The sequence below is a fragment of the Nelumbo lutea genome, chromosome 1 (assembly GCF_056320005.1).
Source record: "Nelumbo lutea isolate HS-2025 chromosome 1, American lotus-T2T, whole genome shotgun sequence".
Taxonomy (NCBI): Eukaryota; Viridiplantae; Streptophyta; class Magnoliopsida; order Proteales; family Nelumbonaceae; genus Nelumbo; species Nelumbo lutea.
Window position 1 is genome coordinate 204,234,661 of NC_142684.1, and position 22,782 is coordinate 204,257,442.

At 37.4% G+C, this 22,782-nt stretch overlaps 1 protein-coding gene across 5 annotated transcripts in view; it reads right to left on the bottom strand.

Moving 5' to 3' along the window:
* The window catches only part of LOC148880504 (ARM repeat superfamily protein), a 67,924-nt gene that overhangs the window by 32,896 nt on the left and 12,246 nt on the right, over window positions 1-22,782 (bottom strand). For 2 of the 5 annotated variants that reach the window (XM_088962426.1, XM_088962424.1), the window contains exons 6-15: window positions 18,227-18,397; window positions 17,273-17,328; window positions 17,049-17,138; window positions 16,786-16,934; window positions 11,064-11,146; window positions 10,847-10,975; window positions 10,579-10,653; window positions 5,157-5,325; window positions 346-485; window positions 98-199 (exon numbers count right to left, since the gene is read on the bottom strand). In XM_088962426.1, coding sequence (XP_088818552.1) covers window positions 98-199; window positions 346-485; window positions 5,157-5,325; window positions 10,579-10,653; window positions 10,847-10,975; window positions 11,064-11,146; window positions 16,786-16,934; window positions 17,049-17,138; window positions 17,273-17,328; window positions 18,227-18,397 — 1,164 coding nt within the window. Of the gene's footprint in view, window positions 1-97; window positions 200-345; window positions 486-5,156; window positions 5,326-10,575; window positions 10,654-10,846; window positions 10,976-11,063; window positions 11,147-16,785; window positions 16,935-17,048; window positions 17,139-17,272; window positions 17,329-18,226; window positions 18,398-22,782 lie in introns of all 5 variants that reach the window. The other 3 variants (XM_088962425.1, XM_088962423.1, XM_088962427.1) reach the window with 2 other exon arrangements.

A 22,782-nucleotide genomic window follows, 5' to 3' on the forward strand; every position in this document is an offset into this window, starting at 1 on the left:
ATTGGTGGCTCAACCAAGAAACTTGGCAACCACACAGATACTTATCTTTAGAAGAAATGAAAAAAAAACGCATGTTATATCCACAACAGAAATTCACCTTCTGTGTGGAGATCATATTATATGTTCCATCAAGATTGTGGTAGAATGGCCACTTTGATCTCTTAGCCAACTCCAAAGCCTTCATATTTAACCTCCACATCTGTAAACGAGGGGAAAAATTACAACCAATGCCAAAAGGACAAGACACAAGGAAAGTAAAAGACAGAGAGAACCTATGCCAAATAAATAAACTTAATTAGTAAAGTAATGTGAGTGAAGTTTTAAATATGAATGCAAATGTGGCACCTTGGGTAGAATTAGAAGTAATGGAAACAACAAGGTAGCAAATTCCCGTGAATAGTCTAGCTGATCTTGGAAGAACTGAATTGCACAATCAAGGCATGACAGAGCAACATCAGAGGCTTGAGAAGTGTGAGCAGATGGACCTGTAAAAGAAAACAAGGAATGTGAAAAAAAAAGCATACATTAAGAAATCTGTTAACTGGACACTGTACACATGAAATCAGTGTAGTGAAATTAAAATTATAATGGTTGTTTCTAAGTAAATAATTTTTCACAAACTATAAACATGAAAAAATGTGACTATACTAGTACCATAGTACATTTAGTTGTGCAGTTGTGCTAGCCAGTATTACAGGAGAAAGACTAAAGGGTTTTTTTTTTTTTTTGATCAATAGAAAGACTAAAGGGTTTGGCTCTGCAGACACTTGGAAAGTGTGCAGATACTCAGCATTTTGCATCACTTTTTTTTACGATTGGTAATGATGAACTTATAATTAAAAAAGTATTCATGAATCGAAGTTTTGTTAAATTGTTTCTAAGAAACTCTGATGTGGAATTCATAATCAAATTTTGTAAATCAAGGTTTTGATAAGACATCTCTTAGAATTTCTTCTTTGGGGGAAAAATGGTTGCAGAGATTGCCTGTGAAGCCTTGAAAGCTTTGAAAATCCATCATAAAAGGCATCCAATTATCGAAGTTCTAGTTGCCAATGGGTGGGATGTTGATCTTGCAAGACATGCTATGTTATCCTCTCCTTGAAACTCCATTTCAGTGCTCCTGGAGTCTATCTCTTGATTCATCAGATATAATCCATTGTTTATTTATGATGGATTTCCGAAGCTTTCAAGGCTTCACAGGCAAAGAGATAGAACAATGCATGGGACGTTGATCTTGCAAGACATGCTATGTTATCCTCTCCTTGAAACTCCATTTCAGTGCTCCTGGAGTCTATCTCTTGATTCATCTGATATAATCCATTGTTCTGAAATATTACAATATTTAGGGAAGATTTGTCAAGAAAGTGGAGAATACTCCTCTTTGCCTTTTGTACCCTAGACTCTATTTCCGCCTATAAAAACTTACATATTGTTCCTTGCTACTCAATTCATTGGGCTTGTCTTTGGAATTTGGTTTTAGAAGAGAACCGAGGGATTAGAAGCCTTTTGATGTGATTCACCTATTAAAGTGTTGGATGAAGTATGCCTTAATACCATTGCTTCGGAGTCTAGTGATTAATTCACCTACTCCTCTTAACAAGGATATCTGGTCAATGCTGATCACCAAAAGGTTTTCCTAATGAAAGAATAGCATTGGTTCCAATTCTGCATAAAATTCAAATTTTTGTTCCTAGATGGCCCATTTGAAAATTAATACTTAGGAGATGTTTCAGTACCTTAAATCAATCAACCATAGTGATGGAGAGATTAAGGAGGATTTTGCCCATTGAATCAAAGCACGGCGGTGGAGGTGGAGAGGTGTATCTGATGTTTTGTTAAACCCAACATACCAATGAGACTAAAAGGATGGTTCAATAAGACAATTATATTACCAGAAGTGCCATATGGAGTGGGGTGTTGGGCAATCAAGAAACATGTTAAAATGAAACTAGATGAGATGAGGATATTCAGAAGGATGAGTGGCAAGACTAGAAAGAACAGAAACAGAACTGAGCACAATAGAGAGGACTTGCAAGTAGCACCAATTAATGACAACATGGATGTCAACTAGGGTGATTTGATGTAACTGGAGAATGGAGGAGCTAAGGCTCCACTCATGGCATACCCCACTGGGAGTATAGTATTATACCATTATCTATTTTCTAATGGTATAATACTGTACTGAGAGTACAGTACTATACCAAACAGAAAAAATATATATATAGAGATTTATTATACAGAAATTTATCACTAAGTTTCAGCATGATACTCTCCATTATCAAAATATTCTGATTAATCTATTCAACATTCCAATTATGTTCTCTATCCATCATTCCATCCTCACTTTCATATCCAAAAGTGTGTCATCAAGGGTAATCAGTAATATGAGCAAAATAGACAGTAAAATATTTTCAGCTATGATACACAGACATCGATACCCGAGACAGAGATACAACTCTTCATTTCCTAAACTTCAGGGGACACAGATATGGGTACAAGAATCCAGTATGATCTGACTATATCATGCTTGTAGAAGGATTGAAGCTATCTGTTAGGTACAATTCTATTAAAGAGCATTCCAACTGCAAGTAACCTTTTATGTCTCCTTGAAGGATTGAAGCCATCATTCTAGGAGGCTTTGAAAGTCTAAAAAGGAAAGTGTTTTTGACTACGGCCTCTGAGCTGATATCTTCCCCTCTCTTTAAACATGTGAGCTTGAGCAGCTGAATGGGAATCTCTTTGAAATATTACATTCTTGAGATCCTGCCTTTCAGCTCCAGAACATCCCCTAGCCCAGACCCGTTAGTGACTTCTATTTGAAATTTGATGGCAGTTTCAGAGGAATTGATAGCCATAAAGAACTTTCTGGCATTGGAGGCATATTTCAGACTCTAGAGGAAACATTCTTTGGGTTTCAGTGCACCAGCTAGCACTCCTGATGCTTCAGAAACTGAAACCGAAGCACTGCTTACTAGTTTAAGACTGGCTAAGTCTCACCATGCTCAGATGGACATGCAGTCATAAGAGGAGGCCTTGGGGACTTGTCCATCTGCAAAATAAGATTTGGGAGATTTTTGAAGTTTTTAGCTGCAATTTAGATGGATTCTGAGGGAGTTGAATCCTTTAGCTGATTCTCTTTGAAAATCAAAGATGAACAGCCGGACAGAGTTTATAATTTTCTTGCTATAGTGCTGACTTAGTACCTTTGTAACTGATTTTGTACAACCTCATGTACAGCCCTCCCCCCCCCCTCAATTTTTTATTAATGAAAGTTTTATCTTTTTTCCAAAAAAAAAAAAAGGATTGAAGCCATCCTCCCCTAACAAGAAGACATACCATTTACTAGTTTCCTGTCAGTTTTACTAAAGTCATTTGGGAATGCTGTACTTTGTTTGGGTGCAGGTGGACACCCCCCCTGAATGTGCAAAGCTTATTCATTTCCATGCCAAATTGGCCAACAAAAAGTGCCAAGATTATGTGGAGATGTATGAGGGCTGCAGTTTGCTGGACCGTTTGGGAGGAGAGAAACTCGCGGATCTTCCCAGAAAAGGAGAGAAGCTTGGAAGTAATATTGGAGATCATCCATATTAGAGTGATATATTGGTTAAAAACTTTGGCATTGTTTGCAGAATTCTCGGTCAATGAGATGCTAAGAAACTGGAAGGAGATTGCAGAATTAACTCCAAGTAAGAAGGCATCAAACTCTTGTTGGATTCCTCCACCTAATGGCTTTATTGAACCGAATTTTGATGGCAGCAGTATGGGTAATCCTGGGCTATCCGGAATAGGGGAGCAATAAGAGATGAACAAGGGAATCTGTTAGCGATATTTTCTGGACCAATATGGGTGGAAGATTCCTTGAGGGCGGAGATACTAGCAGCTCTTGAAGGGGTACAAAGAGTCAAGGATATGCATTTTAAAAAGCTGATCATAGAAGGAGACTCCGAAGTTGTGGTCAACTGGTTAAAAGAGGATAACTCTAGGGTATGGAATTACAGCAATGAAAAGAGAAAATTTAAGCGCCTGACTAAGGACATTAAAATTCAGTACAAATGGGTAAAGAGAAGCGTAAACTCACTGGCAGATGATCTAGCTAGGCAAGGGGTGAACAGAAACTCTATATTTTGGGCTGTTTTGTAATTGTATTTTGGTGTTCAATGGTTGTACTCGGGAGCTAAGATGGTTTAGCCCCTTTGCTTTGTAATTTCTCATATTTTTATTTCAATCCAATTCACAGTTATTGATCAAAAAATAAAAAACAAGAAGACATAACACCCCAAACAAAACTTCCACAACTCTTCCACCTGTCCTAAAATCTCCAAAAACAATATATCAAAATTAATCTCTGAAAACAGTATATCAAATTTAATCCATATTTGTTTTTACTTTGTTCATCCTCACTGCCTAAAAAGAACAAACCCAAATTCTTCCACCCTTGAACTTCTCTTTCAACCACCACCTCAACATCCATTATTTTTATCTAATGTGAACTATTTAATCCAATGGGATAACATCAATAAGCCCACCTTCGTTGGATTCTACCTCGCCTTCCATCTCCAAACAATCATCAGGATTTCATATAGAATATTACATAACTGATTAATTCTAAAACATTTATTAAAAGATTTACCTGTGGCTGCTTTAGTATTTTTGTTGGTCTTCTCAGAGCATAAAGTGTTTCCTTTACCCTGATCCAAATCTAGATAAACCTTGTAACAATAACAATCTCATTCATTCTACAACATCTAGTTTTAGAATCATGTAAGTTCTCAAGGCTTACATCTTGCCAAATATAACTAAGTTTCCACAATATACAGATTTTTTATAGAATGATATGATTTCCCAAAACATGTCATTTTAGATATTCTTAAAGTATTAATGCTAAAGAGTCTAGAAGTGTCAATTTAGATTCCAATGCCATACAAGAAAGGTATTGTGTCCAAACTGGTATGCTAGGCATGTATAGGCATCTAGGAATCATATATTGAGTCTATTTACCACAAAAAAAAAAAACCTAAAACTAGGAGAAATTAGATCTCAAGCACCACAACTCGTCTTTCCACAATAAATTAAGTCAAAGTAGCAGGCAACTCACTGCTCATATAGAAAGGAGAAAAATAAACTGGCATTAAGAACTGAGGTTACAAACTACTCACTGCTCATTAAAATGTCAATACACCGCAAAATTATACTTCGAAATGCTTCAAGAAGGCAATTAGAATTGGCAATTCCAGAAAGACCATCCAAAGATAGAGCCTCATGGACTACACTTAGGTCATCATCATTTAGGCGGTGCAGTATTGCCTCTTGAATGGTTATAAGTTTCTGTACCATATATAAAAGGCTGTTAGAACTCAATGATGGAAAACACTTAATCCAATAGAAACTCTTCTGAAACAATGCATGGAACCCAGAAACCCAAAGAAAAAGTCCTACATAGAACTATTAAGACATAACAAGTCATAACTATAAAAACAAACATTAGAGCAAGACCAATTGAAAGGAAAGCAACCGTAGTTAAAAAGGGAAGCAAGTGGCACTGATGGGTACCCTAGAGGGAGGTGAGAGAGATACTGAAGCTGATGAGATTTCTTTCTGTGCGCCACAATTCTTATGTGACAGTGTTATGTGTCATATGGGCTGTGTTGGGCTCACCAGTCATTGGTTGGGTTACATGAGTTGTTATACATAAAATCACGTTGTTAGTGGTGGTCGATATTGTTAGTAGTTGTTAGAGTCGGTTATTAGAGTTGTATGGTACCACATATGTATTGGTTCCTAAGGAGACATGGAGTAGTAGAAGTTTATATGTATTCCTTACAATAAGAGGTCTCTCGTCTCCCTCAAAGTGCACAAAAATAACGTTATGTCTTACCGAGATGCAATAAAATGGTATCAGAATCAGTTATGAATCCTGGTTTTGAACATCAACTTGCCCAACTACAAGGAAGGGTTCGACCGTTGGTGGTGAAGAAGAGAAGCTTAAGGAGAGAATGGACCCAAATGTTTGAGCCCCTCTCTGCTCATCTCAATCAACTAGAAGCACCCCATAAACCTTGCAGGTCCAGCCCCTTTACTGTTTACACTTCTAGCCACTATTCGAGCAATGATGATGATGACAACAACAAGAAAACAGTTATGCACTCAACTTGCAGTTTCTACTCTACATTGGAGGATATGAAAACCCCACAAGCAGAGCCAGAAACAAGAAGCACTCAAATCCAGAACCTGAAATGGTGAAGGAGCGAGAGTCAGAACTGGCAATAGATCCAATGGATCTTACAGAGAAAGAGATGGAGGCGGGAACTGCAGCTTGCAAGAAAAAGGATTTTGAGACAGAAGTCGACCATTCTGATTATTTAACAATTGCTGCTTCTTGCCATTTAAGCAAGAACAGGTTCTTAACTGGAGGGTGATTGCATGGAATTCACTAACCGACCCACTACTATGTAATTTTCCTACATCCACCTTTCATAGGTAGGGTTATACTACCCCGGTTTCTTCTTACCCCGGGTGATGTAACCCCATTTCCCTCTACTACCTCATTTCTTCTTACAACTTTCATTGCCTTTTAAGAAGATATTTTAAAAAGGCACACGCCTAGGCTGAGGCGCAAGGCGCATCAGGCGCACGCCAAGGCGCACCAGGTGCGCGGCTTTTGAAAGAGGTGCGCCTAGGATCTGGGAAAGGCACATACCCCAAAATGCACCTAGGCGCGCCTTTTAAATCACTGCTGATACCAAGTTGTAAATCACATCTAGAAGAATCTGAATTTAAAGAAAAAAAAAGGAGAAAGAAGGAGATTGAAAAGAGGGTAGTGATTGAGGAAGAAGAAGAGAGTAATTCAAAACCTCTCTTCAGCCCCAATGATCTCTGTTATTCTTTTGTTGTAAACAATACGAGCAATCACATGAGTGCCCTTAGTAGGGCGTCCATCACTAAAGATAGCAATAAACAACAATAAAAAAACAGAAACAGACCCATAACTAAGGCCCACTGCCTACTAACACAAGTCATAAACATAACTTAAATAAAAACAAAGAAACTAAGGCCCATTCAGCCCATTATCTCTACACTTCCCAAATTGTCCAGCACATGGCAGCTCTTGCACATCTCCATTATATTTTCCTCTTCTTTGGCCACCTAACAGAAGAAGAAGCAAACATACTTTGTACATATGGCAGGGGGTCCACTTATAATCAAAGAGAGAAACCAATCCCAAATAGAGCAAGCAAATGGCCAGGAGATTAATAAGCGAATAGCAAGTATCCTATACCTTTCTTAATTTTCTTCACTTTCTTATACAATCCAATCCCAAATAAGACTATCTTCAACCTGTTAAAAAAATTTTAATCTAGAGCATTTCTTCAATTTTTTTCTTTTACTTTAAAATATGGTTTATATCTACTTCCTTTCGGTCACAAACCACAATTCTTTCATTATCTCTGGCACTGTTCACATTTCACAATAGAACTCTTGTTGATATTAAGGTTTACATCCACTTTATTTCCTTCAACCAACTCATCTCAACCTATCTCTGAGAGTTTTGTTTCCCTACTAACTCCAAATTATTCCTGATATCTGTGTTTCCATTTCCTCCTTCCTCCATCCTCCAACTCTTTAAATATCTTCTTTACAAACATAAAAAAGAAGAAGGCAGGATAGACTGACCGTCTGACAGAGGTAGTTTAGTCTCACTATTCCACAGACTAGAGAAATGGCTAAACTTGAAACCTTTAAAGAGATTTTTGACTGGTCAATTTGACCAAAGTGCTATCCACCTTGCACTGCACTTTCTCAACTACATACCAGCATACCCCACTATTCTATTTTATATGATTATACCCCACTATTTTTTTTATCGTATGCCCACTTTATTTTTCATGGCATACATACTAGCATAAGTGCTTAAAACTAGGGGTGTCAATGGACGAGTTTTGGGTTGGATCCGATCCAGTCCAGACCTTATCGAATCGGATTTGGATGGTCCATTAAAATTATTGGATTGGGCCAATCCAAAATAAATTGGTTCATATTCTTATCGGAATGAATCAGATCTAAACCAAATTCCCAATAATTCGATCATGAGGCCAAACCCTTGTACAATTTGAAACCGATCAAAACTAAAGCCGACATAAAAACACTTTTGTGAAAGCACTTTTTTGTGAAAGCACTTTTACGAAAACATTTTTACAAAATCGTTTTTATAAAAGTACTTTTGCGAAAGCATTTCAATAAAATCACTTTTACAAAAGAACTTTTATGAAAGCACTTTTATAAAAACACTTTTATGAAAGAATAAATGACTTTCAAATTGTTTGTTGTTTCTTGCATTTCCAAGAAATGAGGAAGTCTCCCATAAAAACATACCACCCTGAAGTAGATCATCTGGTGTCGGGGCAACCTACCTAATCTGCGTTAGCATAGGCCCTCAACTGAATAGGTGAAGAGGAAGAAAAGAATAGTCATGAGATAAAGTACCACGAACATAACGAATAATCCAATGTACAGAAGTCATGTGGGGTTGACAAGGAGCTAAAACAAATGGCTCACAACCTAAACCGCATGAGAGATGTCTGGATGAGTCATGGTGAGATAAATGAGACAACCAAGAAGTTGCCAATATTGAGTAGCATCAGGAAGAAGGTTGCCCTCTGTCTTAGACAACTCAACATTGAGCTCTAGAGGAATATCAACCTATTTGGAGTCCATAATACCAGCAAGTTTAATAAGATCATAAGCATATTTCTGCCAACACACAAAGTAACCTCGATCACAATATTGAATCTCCAATCCCAAGAAATAAGAGAACATAGGTTTTTTATATGAAACAAATTATGAAGAAGAGATTTGAGTTCCTGAATTCCATCCTCATTATTTCTAGTCAATAACATATCATCAACAAACAACAAAAGAATTGTGATTCCTTGAGGCTTTTGGCGGACAAAGAGGGTGGTCTAAAGTACCTTGTTTATATCATGCACCAACAACATCCTGAAATTTCTCAAACAATGCCCAAGGAGCCTATTTGAGTCCATATAGGGACTTCTTCAACCGACAGACAAGGGAAGGATCATAGTTGTATCCAGTGTTATAAAAGTGCAAGGCGCAAGGGCCAATTTGTGCCCGAAGCGAGAAGTGCAAGGCGAGGTGCATGCCTTTTTCAAGCAAGGCACAAAAAAACAAAAAAAAGGCTAAAAATAAAAAAAATGTTAGAAAAATAAAAAAAAAATCAAAAATATTAAACATAATAAGAAGAAGAAGAAATATAAACTTAATTTTTAAAATTAATGGTTTTAAAAAAACCTATTATCTAAAATTAAAATACATACACAACATATAAAGCATGTTCAAATGAAATTTTAAAAATAAATTCAAACATATAAAACATATTCAAGCATGTAAAGCCCACAATCTCTTTTTTTTTTATAAATGATTGAAATTTTATTCATGATATTCAGAATGATATTACAATACAGCCTGCCCAAAGGAGAAGCGCGAGCTGGTATCTCTCCACAACAGCAACAACGTACTACCTCAGACTAGTAAAAGAAAGTTTACAGAGCTGCCCAGAATAAATGTTCCCTTGATACCCACCCATCCGCTATGGTATTAGCTGTTCTACCCACCCACTGATAATTAACAGTCATGTTCCTTGAAAACCAATTAGCTTTCCCCATAGTATCCTTGTAGCACCAAATCACTGAAGCTGGATTTTTACCAACCCACAACGACATTGGAGTCTCCTTCAATAACCCGCAATCTCTTTTTTTCTTCAATTGCATTACTTCAAATAGCCAATGTGATGTAAAACATATCACATTCCTAATTCTACGAGTCACCTTTATGCCACGCCCCTCGAGGCAAGCCCAAACAAGTCCATGTTAGGGTCTTAAATTCTTAATTCTCACACAAAAATAATGATTTTATAATTTTATTAGCCTTTTAAGAATATATTTTATCAGGTTTAATGAATGAACAACATTAGCAAATAGGGGGTTCTCGGAGCTTGGTAACACTGATTCACCAATATCCCCGCCCAAACAATCAGATGATGGTTCTCCCTTGCAAGATATTCTCTTCACATGATAAAGATAGCCCTTTTCCTGATTGCCCATCCAGTCCTCACATAGAAGTAAACTCTATCAAGTTGAAAAGGATTGCAAGAAAAGGGACTATAAATATAACAGAGGTCCAGGGTCCTAGAAAAATCAGGACTAGCTGGTTCAAAGGGATTGCAAGCACAGGGATCCTATCACTTCCACTGGTGTTAAGGCTTGGACTTTCAAAATCCACACTCTACTTGTTGTCAAAGGATACGCATTGGACAACGGAGATTCTTAAAATTGTACAAAATAAACGAGGAGCAGGAACTCATGCATTTGCTAGGGTGAGGGTAGTTTTTGTATATTTTTTGTACATAAGAGATACATATGAGTTGAGTAGCCTTAGAAATTGCTTCCTTTCTATTAAGTACAAGGGCCCTGTATTTAAATTTTACCCTTATACTTTACTAATATATTTTGTTATTGCAGATCAAATGGAAAATGTAAGTTATCAAAGCAAGATTACTAATACCTGTGGATCAACAACCTTATCTTTCAAAAGACCAGATTTGCCCAAAGTAGATAGCATGGCTCGTCGAACCTCAGCCTATGCCATATCAGAAAATAATCAGACAGCATAACAAGTTTGATAGGAAATACATGTCAGTTATAGGAACACAAAAAAAAAGTTCGTACAAGTCTTTCAAACAAGGAGTAAGGAAGAAAGAGAGTTTAACAAGAAATCAGAAAATACGTCAAACAACAACATCAAATCTCTACCAAGTAGCAATATCACATACCTTTGGATGCTCCAAAGAGAACCAAATTTTTGAATCGGATATCTCCACCGGCCCTTGCAAATTCCCATCCAGCAACAAACACAAAATCTCAAAAATTGAGCCTTCCATCATAGAATGAGTTTTGGAATCCTATAAATGTTTCAAATGTAACATTTCAAATTACAACTATATCAAACAGCAGAGGAAGAAAAAATAGGTAGTCATCTGTTAAACAGACCTCCAATAACTTGTAAACAGCTCCTCGCAATTCAGATGGATACTTCTTCTGGATAACAATCAGTATTTTTTTGGCCCAGCTCCCTGACAATTATTTCCAAAACATAACATAAAGCAAAAGCAAAGATCCACCAAAGATATATATAAAGCAAAAGCATTATGATGCAGATGGAATTCAGCAAGTTATGACTAATTCTCAGAAAATTAAAGAAATAATGCAAGAGAAGGCAGTTCAGCATAACAAATACAACTTCTGTGCAGAATTTACAAGCCTTGTTAACTTATATCTAATTAAGGAACCTAGGAATAGCTCCAATAAGTGATGAAAGAGAGAAAGTAGTCTTAGATGATCTGGTCACATGCATAGAAAACCACCTACAGTACCCATAAGAAAAAGCGATCACAAGTGGCTAAAAAGGGCTAGGGGTAGACCAAAAAGGCCATGTCGAAGTAGTAAGAAATGGTTTTAAGTGCTCATAATTTAACAATGGACATGGCATTAAACAGAATGGAATGGTGAGAAACAGGATTCATGTAGCTGATGATTATTAACTTCTTTGACATGTTAAGAGTCCAAAGAGGGTACAAGAAGCCCTCAATATCAGAGAATCATCAGATCAGATTAAGGCCTTCATCAAAAAGACTTCCATGTGCAGGAAACTGTGGACTATCAATAATGGCCATTGATCAAAGCCAATCACATGGACCCTTCACATTGACCTCCCATAGGTCTAGTGTTTTTCGTCAAAGTCTTCATCAGTTATCGTTTGGGCACATATTATTTATGGTTAAGTACTCAACTAGGAGAGAAGTTGGTCAGTTTTGTTGTATTCCTTTCAAGTAAATTAGTTTATCAGCTTAGGAGAGAAGCAGGAAAAGAGATTATCACGACCAAAGATGAAGACAATTTGCAAGGAAAGGACTATACAGTTGAACAACAGATGAGAGGACTTTCAGAGATTGCTGAGGAGGTGAAATGACAACAGTTCGACCTTAATCAAGGTTGGACAATTCAGATGCGAGCCAAAACTCTTTTCCAGAAGCAGCACAGAGTCAGGGTGGAAGTGAGCACTGGCAAGTCGGAGCTACCAACGCCAATAGGAAACAGGAAAAAGGATGAGGCTGGATCGAGAGATTTAGAAATGATCGCCTGCGTGAATACACTGAGGTAAGCTCGATCCCCCTCTATGAAGCAAACCCCTGGAAGAAGATAGCAAGATAAGGGAAGAGAAAGAAATAGGGGTGGAGCCTTGAGGAGGGAATGAAAGGGAAAGAAAAGAAAGAGAGAGATTCAAGACTTGGAAGATATCGGTGGGCAGCAGATCAAAGTTTACAATAGAAAAAAGAGTGTTAGCATTTAAGCAGACAAGAAGAATGGGAATGGGAGGGGAAAACAGAGAGAGCTGGAAAGCTCGGGAGTGGGTTCAAAAGAGGGGAATGAGGTGGAAGTGGAAACCAAGAAGGGGGGAAATTCCAAAGGAAGTAGAGGGGAGAAGAGGGTGGAGATTGATAAGCTGCCGGAGAGACAGCTGGAAGTGGGTAAGTCACATGGCCTGCTTTTTTTGGGCAGAGAGGGTGGTTAGGAAAGCAATAGAGCAAAAGGGAAGAAAAGAATAAAGGCCCGTTTGGCAAGTCTTTTTGAGAAGATCTTCTCATAGCTCTGACAGTCAATAGACGCATTCAGTTTTTGGCATAGGATCCGGGCAGCCTGAAGACTGTTTGGCAGACACGCATCTTTCTGTGCGTCGTTTCGGGTCTTTCCACACGAGATTAAAACACGGAAGATGCAGGAAGCTTCATTTGGAACTTCCCAAAATCAGCCCAAAATGGACTCCCCGCATCTTTTCAGCACCCCATCTTTTGGCGGCAAGATCTTCCGCGTGCCAAACAGGAATAGACCGATTTTCAGTCTTCTCGGCTTGTAAGCAGCTGAAAGACCGCACAAAAAAACGCACCTAACAGAGCCTAAGAAAAAACAACTGGGAGGGAGGAGAGGAATGGAAGGAAGGAGAAGAGAAGGAAAATGATTGGGTAGAAGAAGAGTGAAAGGGTTGATGGTAGAAAGTGACAGGGCATAATAGGAGGAGCAGACAAAAATGAGGCTGATTTCCTGGACTGTTAAGGGATCCCGAAATGGTAGAAGAAGGGTGTTAGTAAGGAAATTGGGGAATCTCTGAAAACAAGGAATGGAAGCTGAACAAACTAGTCCAGTTGTTGGCAAATCTGCTGCAGAATGGGCTTTAATATTGCCTAAGGTTTTGGAGAAAGGTGGTGTAGATGAGTAAAGGTTGTATGTCTTCGCGCCACCACTCTATTTTGGCGAACAGGGGGGAGGGGTAGCCAGGGACCTTTTCCCTGCAAAGAGAGGTCTAAGACAAGGGGACCCTCTCTCTCCCTTCCTTTTTACCTTAATAGTGGATGTTTTTGAGTGTTATAATTTCCGGAGCTGACTACAAAAATCATTTTAATGAGTGGAGAGTAGAGAGGCAAGAAGTAGTTGTCACTCATTTACAATTTGCAGATAATATAATTCTCTTTTGTAAGGGAGAGCCTGAGAAGATGGTCAATCTGAAATTGTTGGTAGAAGGTCAGATGAGGAGGTGTCTTCCTTGGCTAAGATGTTAAGTTGTAAGTGGAGTGATTGGCTTGTAAAGTACTTGGGTTTACCTCTGGGAGGAAACCCAAAGTCAGAAAGCTTCTAGTACCCAGTCTTGGAAAGATTCACAAAGAGACTAGCAGGTTAGAAGAGGAATTATATCTCTTTAGGATTTAGAATCACTTTAATTAAGTCATCATTAGCAAATTTGCCAGTGTACTTCCTGTCTACCTTCAAACTGCCTACTAAGGTTGCAAATCGGTTGGAAAAAGTAATGAAAGATTTCCTCTGGTAACCTGGGGAGTAAAAAAAGGATCACCTAGCGAAGAGGAAAGTGGTCTATAGGACAAAAGACAGGGGGGTTAGGGATTGGAAATGTCCGATTAAGAAACATAGCACTTTTAGGTAAGTGGTTGTGGAGGTTTCCCAAGGAGCAAGAAAGTTTTTGACAGAGTGATAGAAAGCATACATGGATTGGCAGCTAATGGATGGGATGTTGGTCTCAACCCAAGGGCTTCTCGTTCCTCTCTGTGGAAAGACACTGTTGGTATCCTGCCCCGCCTTTTCTCCTTTCATCAGGTATGACGCTTCTTCAGGTAATAAGGTCCTGTTTTTGAAAGGACACTTGGTATGGGACCAGCCTCTAAAGGATAGGTTCTTGGCCATCTACTCTCTATCCTTGAACAAATTTAAAGTCAATCTCTACTTTCGTGTTTCTGGAGAATCGTGGGGTATAGGGTTCAGAAGAGGATTGAAAGAGTCAGAAATAGGATTGACAGATGATCTTTCTCTCTTCTAAACTCGGTGGTTGTGGACCAATTTTGTCCTAATATTAGGATTTGTCTGAAGAGTCCTCCAGTTATTTTTATTGCTCTTCTTTCTTCAATGCTTTAATGGACTCTTCCAATTTAGTTTACTCTTTTCCTGTAAAAAAAAAGTGTGGAGTGCTCTTGTACCTCCAAAGGTGAGGATCTTTTGTTGGGAAGTAGTTCTCCAAAAAATCAACACTTTGGATTTGCTTCAAAGAAAAAGACCAAATTGGTGTTTATCCCCTCATGTTTGTAGCCTTTGCTTGAAGACTGGTGGGATGGTAAATCATCTACTAATCTCTTATCCTTTTGCTACTCTCATTTGAGATTGGTTCTCCTCTCCTCTTTGGGAGCAGATGGGATCCTCCTACAAGCGTGGTGGATCATTTTGAATTTAGCTTTTTCCGTCGACCAAAGAAAAGATGAAAGGTAATGTGGAGAAGAAGGACAGCAGTTGTTTGGGCAGTGGGGGAAGAGAGAAATAACATAATCTTTCAAGGGAAAGAAAAAACAGCAATTAAGTCATAGAAGGGACCACCATCAAGGTTATATACACTGGCTGAAATCGCTGAACCTGTTCAAGGACATCTCTGTAGATGCCTTGATTAGAGGGTGGAGTACAATAGTAGCTTCTTTCTGCCCTCTTTAGCAACTCAAGAGGATTTGTTATGTGCTTTAGGACAACTCACCCCTAAAAACTAGCTGTTAGAGGGAGGGAAACCAAACACATATATACCCCATAACAGCATCCCATACTACCGATGTGGGAAACCTCACATTAGCATCCCATACTGCCAACATGGGACAAATGGATCGTAACAGGAATGGTCTCCCCTCCCCCTCTTTAAGCTAAACTTTGATGGCATCTCTGTAGGTAATCCAGGCCCCTCTGGAATTGGGGGTGTCTTTAGAGATGGGAGATGAAAAGTCCTGGCTCTTTTTTATGGCTCGGTAGGCTTGGGGGACTCTCTTAGAGCAGAAGTTCTAGCACTCCTACAGGGACTCAAATTGGCTAAACAGCTGGGTTTTCAGCAGTTGGAAGTGGAGGAAGATTCAAAACTGGTATTAGGTTGGATGCAAGCAAACAGCTTAGATGTCTGGTCCCTTAGACAACCTGTAAGGGAGGTTATGCAAGTAACAAGGGAGCTTGAATTCTGTTTTAAATGGACTAGGAGATCAACCAATGCAATGGCCGATACTTTAGCAAAGCAATGAGTTAATAGGAAGAACCTTTTTTGGGCCTGTTTGTAATTTTGATGAGGGGTCACCTTGTTTTTGTAGGTGATAGTCTGTACTACGTTTTTAAAGAATTAATGGAAGTTACCGTTTCCCATCAAAAAAAAAAAGGTCTAGGAGAAAAACTATGGAAACAACGGGGTTACAAAACCATGAGGTGGAGAGTTGAATTTGTAATTGTTTTTGTTCCGTTTCCGTTATCAAGTGCTGCTTTAACACCTATCAAGAATGTACTATTTTTATTTTATTTTAATGAATTTTCCTTTTACTTATCAAAAAAAAAACCTCCCCTAAGATTTCAATCAAATACTAAGACCTTCCTCAAGTTAACCTACTAAATTATTCAGTGCTTGTAGTATAGGGTTCAATTTTAGTGACAGAAGGTGCTCAAACAACATTAAAAATATTTCAAAAAGCTTATTTTAGCCCTTTCTCCAAACCTTCTTTTATGAAATATAGACAAAATACCCTTAGTTATCCTTTTAAGGGACAAATTCTTAAGTCAGGGTTAAAAACCCGAAAACAGGTTCGGGAAAAAAAAAAGGTAAAATAAAAAAATGAGATGGTAAAACTGTATTTAGTCTCTAAAAAAGAGGGTTCTTTAACGACTTCAAAATATTAATAGCCTAATTTATACCTTTCGAAGTGAAACTATTTTTACCACAAGGTTAAAGTGGAAATGCAAAGTTGAAAATGGGTTCAGAAAAAATAAGATAAAATAAAACTGAGATGGTAAAATTGTATTTATTGTTTATAAATAAGGGTATTACTATCAACTTCAAAATATATGTTTTGTAGACAAAAGTAAATATCTTAATATTTTAGTAAATTACTTATTTTTGTCTCTATTCTGTTTCTCAGTTAAGAAACCCCATATGGTTTTGAGGCCAAAGGGGATATATATTAGAAGGTAAACTCAGAGCCCTCCCTATGTAATTATTGCCTAATACATTTCGAGTCTCTGTTTTGCAAAACCATCAGCAAAATCAATGGTAAACCATTATGGACAAATATTACCATAAGGAAATACAACCAAAGATGAATCATCAAATCAAAAGCTGAAATCTTTTACTCAAATATACCTGCTTCACCTATCGCAGAAATATCACCTCCCTTAGATAATCTCAAGCAGGAAGTAAGAATCTTAGAGACGATATTACTGATAAAAAGCTTCACGGGAACTGTCTCAATTGTAGATATTAAGGCATGACAGGATAAATCATCAGAACAACTGTAAAAAAAAAAAAAAAAAAAAAAAAAAACATTAATCAGGTCACATTCCACAATACAATTATGCAAATGAAATATTTCCAATATAGTTGCTAAAATGCAAAGATTAAAACACCTGTTGTCAGCTAGCGACTCCAAATAAATAGAAAGAAACTTCTGGATATTGAACTCCTTTGACAGCTCCACAAGTACTCCAGATAGATCCCTTCGGGAAAAAGAAGAAATAAACAATAAAAAGGAAAAACAAAAAGACAAGAATAGAGGATGAGAAAGTAGAAGCCACATAAAGTACATCAAAAAGGTCAAAAGCAAACAAAACGACAAAAAGGTAAACCATACCTAATTTCCTTAAGAATCTCCAAGGCCTTCTTTGGAAACAACTGAACAGATTGCATCTAAAGAGGAAACAAAATGATACAAGGATGAGGAAATACATGGGCTAACTCTTTAAAAAATAAGATACCCAGTAAATCCAAAAATCATGAATTTAAGTCTAAAAACAAAACAAAAAAAAATCAAAGGATTAAATAATATTTCAAGCTCAGAAAGATAAGTAAAAAAAAATGGAAACCGAAGGATATAAAAAAGTGAAAATGGGAAATGAAAACAAGAAAATAAGTAAATAAACAAGTAAAATTCTAAACTTGAGGTGGTATTTGAAAATTGAAACATTGATTCTGGGCAACATTGTCCGGAAAATCTTAAGAGTGCACAATAAGTGGTCCAGCCCAGAAATGATAATTGGATAGAAAACCAGCTCTCAAGGGTAAAATAATGCTATACAAGCTCAGCACTAGAACAAGGAAAAGGAAGTATTATCTAATGGTTGTATGCAGCTTCATATAGCTAATATCATATGGTTGGGACAAGGCTTTGTTGATTTGAGTTGTATGTAAATTTATGTGTGTGTATATGCATGCATATACGTACAGAAAGTAAAATCTCATGGTTGTATATAGTTTCAAAAAGATGACACCATATCATTGGGAATTGGTACAAGACTTCGTTGAGTTGAGTTGAGTAAATATGATGCAAACCGATACATTGTGATATTTTAAACCTTGAATGCATTTTTTTATCAGCAACACAGTAAATCTTGAATGCATCAAAGGACGATATCATCAACTTGATCAGCTAGTGCTTAAACTAATCAATGTACAAGAGAAAATGACAAAAGACAACACATCAATATGGTGATCAAGAAAAAAGGTAACACATAAATATGAAACTAGTAACGCATGCTTTTGAGGATAACCATAGGTAAGAAATGCCTAGTGGAGTAAAGAGCAATACCTGAACAAGGCTGATTATGGTCATAAGAGACATTCGGAGCCATGGCAAGTTAGCTGACTCTTTTTTATCCTCTCGAGCTACCTCAGAAATGGAACGAATCAAACTGTTGACGAGCTTAGGAGCCAACACAGTCCTATTTGCTAGTAAACCAACTACTATCAAAGCTCCAGCCTAAATAAAAAGTAACAAGGCCTTCTCAGAAGAAGCAACTATGAGCTTAATTTTTCCGAATCTTATAAATATGATAGAAAAAAAAAGCGATATATCAACAAGAGCAAATAAAAACATTTAGGGCAAAACTGAAATCATTAGTGGAAAGAATAGTAGCTTCGTAGTTCCCCATTCCTTTTTTTTTTTTTTGAAAAATAAGGTATAGAGACACACACACCAAAAAAAAAACATGTTCCTGGTATATGTTGCTTGTTTTCAAAACTGAAACCAAAAACATGTTTACATCTGGTTATTTAATATCATGTTCCAAAAGTTATATAATTTCTATACTTGAAATTTTGGTTTTGTTTTTAAAACCATTATTTTGATGGTTCCAAAAACATATTGTTTTTGAAACAAAACCAACTTGTTTTTTTCCTTTGAAAAGAAAAACAGAGCTCAAGAACATGTTTTCGTTTTTTTTTCTTTTGCTGATGTGGCAATTCCAAAAAACAAAAGAAAACAAAAGCATCCATTTTGTAGAACACCCCTTTAATTAATAGTTTAGCTATGAGTAGGTTCACAAGGCTGAAGTGAATAGAGTCATCCATGACAGGATAATCTTGTTTGTAGTTGTTCTTTATCATTGTATTCTCCTTTGTCCAAGGACCACTTTCTTAATAGGGTGCCCTTTGGGGGCTATTTTTTCTTCATTCAGTAATGTGAAATACAACAATTTGAAGAAAGTTCTGCAGAATCTGTCCATTTACCATTATGTATTGAGTAGATAAATGAATTACACATTTACGAATGGACTATCAAAATAAGTATATGAATTGCAACAAATATGTAAGAAAGGGTGCATATCTAACAGGATGTACAAAAATGCACAACTATGCAAAAGAGCTCTGGTCTCTAAAAAACGAAGTAGGCATGGTCATCAACAAACAAGAGACCCCTTCCAAGTTCCAACACCAGTTTCCCTGTTTAAGGGCTGAATTATCAGTAGTATGCAGTCATTAACACATACAGATTGGAATTTATTCAATCAGGTCTAGCCATCAAGATAATAACTGACAAGGCCAACCACCAAGTTTCCTACACTTCAGCCTCCGTTGATTCTCATTACATACAGATCCTGGGAAATTTGCTCTAGAAAATCTAATAGAATTTGTTTTAGGCAATACAGAACACAACAATATTGAAGGGATGAATTACCAGTAGAATGTAGTCATCAACACATCCAGATCTACAGATCTGAAGTGTTAATACTTGTGCTCTATTCTCAAAAGATTGGCAGGTGGCTTCCATGTAGGGTAGCCAGGTTGTTTTGTATGGAGTATATTTTAGTTGATTTTAGGGCTGTTCACAAAGCAACTCAAGAAATTTTATTAAGATTAAAGAGCAAAAATGTACAACAAGAAGTTGTTAGGGAAAAGACCCTTTACATCACAAATCCCCACACACAATTAACATTGAGCCCAAAATACATGCTCCCTATGAATTTCATGCTTAGCTAATCCATCCGCCAACCCATTAACAGACTTCCTAACCCATCTTACATGGATTTGCATATTTCTTGATATCATCTTGAATCTTCTGAAATCATTTCTGAATTGCCATAGAACCCCTTCTCCTTTTTTCAACCAACCAATGACTATTTTTGAGGCCCCTTCATCAATCAGGCTTGTATTCCCATATCCTTAGCTTTTTGCACCCCAACAATAGAAGCCATAAATTCCGCTCTTACTGAGTCAACTTGATCAATAGGTCCTGAATACAAACCACTTATATTACCATTCTCATCTCTAAACACTCCACCAATTCCGGAAGGCCCTGGACTGTTCACAAAATTTTTCAAACCGACCAAACCGGACCAACTCGACACAAGATGGTTGGTTTTAAAATGCAGTTGTTCATTTTCAGTTTGATAAACAGCAAAACCTGACGACTCAGCTCAGTTGCAGGTTATGTGTATATAATCCCGCAACCGAACTGATATATGTAACCAGGTGTCAGTCCTATGATATCAGACTATCCAGGGCCATCCCACCAGTGCCATCAGTATTTGTTCAGCCTTTATTTAAGTACTGTGACTGTGTATATAAACTTGTCAAGTGTCATCCCTCCCTCGCTTCTACCAAAACTCGGAAATAGTTTTAGGGCTCATACTAAAAGTAGCATTTTGAACATTGAGGTTTGGGAAATGCATATAAAAATACTTAAACTAAAAAGCTTAACGTTGGGACTTGTGAAAATCCAAACACCTTTTCATTCCTCATTCAACCGATTAAACCAACCAAATTGGAAACAAAAGCTTAGGTTGGTTTTATTTCCTTTTCAATCAGTTTCAGTTGACCCATTGGTCAACCTGAGAGTAAAGATTCGGTTGGTGTAAATAAGTAAAACCGAACCAAACCAACCCGTGTACAGCCCTAGTTGATTTGTAGTTATGTAGACTTCTATGATTCCACAAGTTCTAATGTACAGGCCTGATTTGAACTGAAGCTTTTTTATTTTTCCAAAGGCTATACCTGTGGTGGTAGGGTAAAGGTTGTTCTGTTGCACATTGCTTGTTTATCTTGGTTTCTATTTAAACAAAAAAAAAAGGAAGTACAAGACGCAGTTCTAGCGATCACCGCAGGAAAGAACACAAGAAATTTATCAAACCTCCCTTAAACACCATTGTCACCACACATAACTTCCAATAACACCCAATCCAAAAAATAAAACATCAAAATAACAAACAAAAAATCAAAAGTACATGTATGAGCCTCGTAGGAAACATGTACAACCAGGAACTATACATCTCTGGGGCCAAATAAAACCTACGCCCCTAAACAAAACCCAAAAAGACCCCTCCAAAGGGAAATACTCTGGTGTAAGCTTTACATATTAGCAAAAAAAAAAATACTAGGATCAAAAAACTGATGATGTGGGAAACCTCAGAACTGCTTAAGAACTGACAACTAAAGGTGTCAATGGAACGGTTTTGGATTGGACCCTGTCCAAACCAAAATCAATTTGGACAAATTGGACGGACCTAGGAGTGTCAATGGACTGGTTTTGGATTGGATCCAATTCGATCCAGAACTTATCAAATCAGATTTGGACAGTCCGTTATAATTATTGGATTGGGCCAATCCAAAATAAATTGGTCCATATTCTTATCGGTCTGAATCGGACCTAAACCAAATTCCCAATAATCTGATCATGAGGCCAAATCCTTGTCCAATTTGAAACTGATCAAAGCTGAAAACACTTTTACAAAAGCACTTTTATGAAAGCACTCTTATAAAAGTAATTAAGTACTTTTACGAATGCATTTTTATGAACATGTTTTTATAAAAGCACTTTTATGAAAACACTTTTACGAAAGCACTTTTATGAAAGTACGTTTCTAAAAGCACTTTTACGAAAGAATTTTAATAGAAGTACTTTTACAAAAGCACATTTACGAACAAAGTACTTTTATGAAAGCACTTTTACAAAAGTACTTTTATTAGTTCACTTTGGATTGGATTGGACCCAACCGTTTGCATTTTAATTGGACTAGATTGGATTGAGTTTTTTTATATATTTTCTAGATTTCTCGTGTCATTTTGGTGTTTGATTCAATTTGGATTGGATTGAACCCAATTCGGTCCATTTGCATTTTATTGGGCTGGATTAGACTTGGTTTGTATGGATTTGGTCCAGTCCATTTGTAAATGAACCAATATTGGATTCGACCAAATTCAGTCCAATTGACAGCCTTACTAACAGCCAAGAGTGTATAGTCGTTGTAGACCTATACAACACATCATCACCAGAGCTCCTTGATAACCCTGCATTTTGATGCCTTAAGGACATCAATTCAGGGGTATTTTTGGCCTTAGAGTAGTCAAAGTGCACATTTTTCCCAATTAAAATCAATTATGTGACCTCTGAGGGTCTCTATGCAATTTATGTAAAAAATTGGGAAGTTTTCAAGGCTGAATTACAGCTTTTGAGAAGCTAGTGTGAAGTTCAACCGAGAGGGGGTGTTTTTGTAAAGAACTGAGAACAAAAGGGTGCCTCCTATCTGCTAAACCTAGTTGGCGCCCATCCTACTGTATTACCATGCTCCCCTTTCATTAGCAAACCCTAGCCACCCCAGATGTGAAATCTCCATCATCCACTCCTTCTAATCTCCACCATCCATTTTAGGACTCTCCTTTGTAGCTTCTAAACCCTAGGGTGCCTCCTATTCTGCTAATCCTCACCATTAAATGCCAGCCACTCCCTCCATCTTATATCCCAACCATGCAATCTACGGCACCACATATTCTTTCAATCTTAACCCTTCAATCCTAGATGTTCTAATCTACACCCTCCATTTCTGGGCGCCCAAATCTCAGCCCTACATAATATTGGGTGTCCTCTCC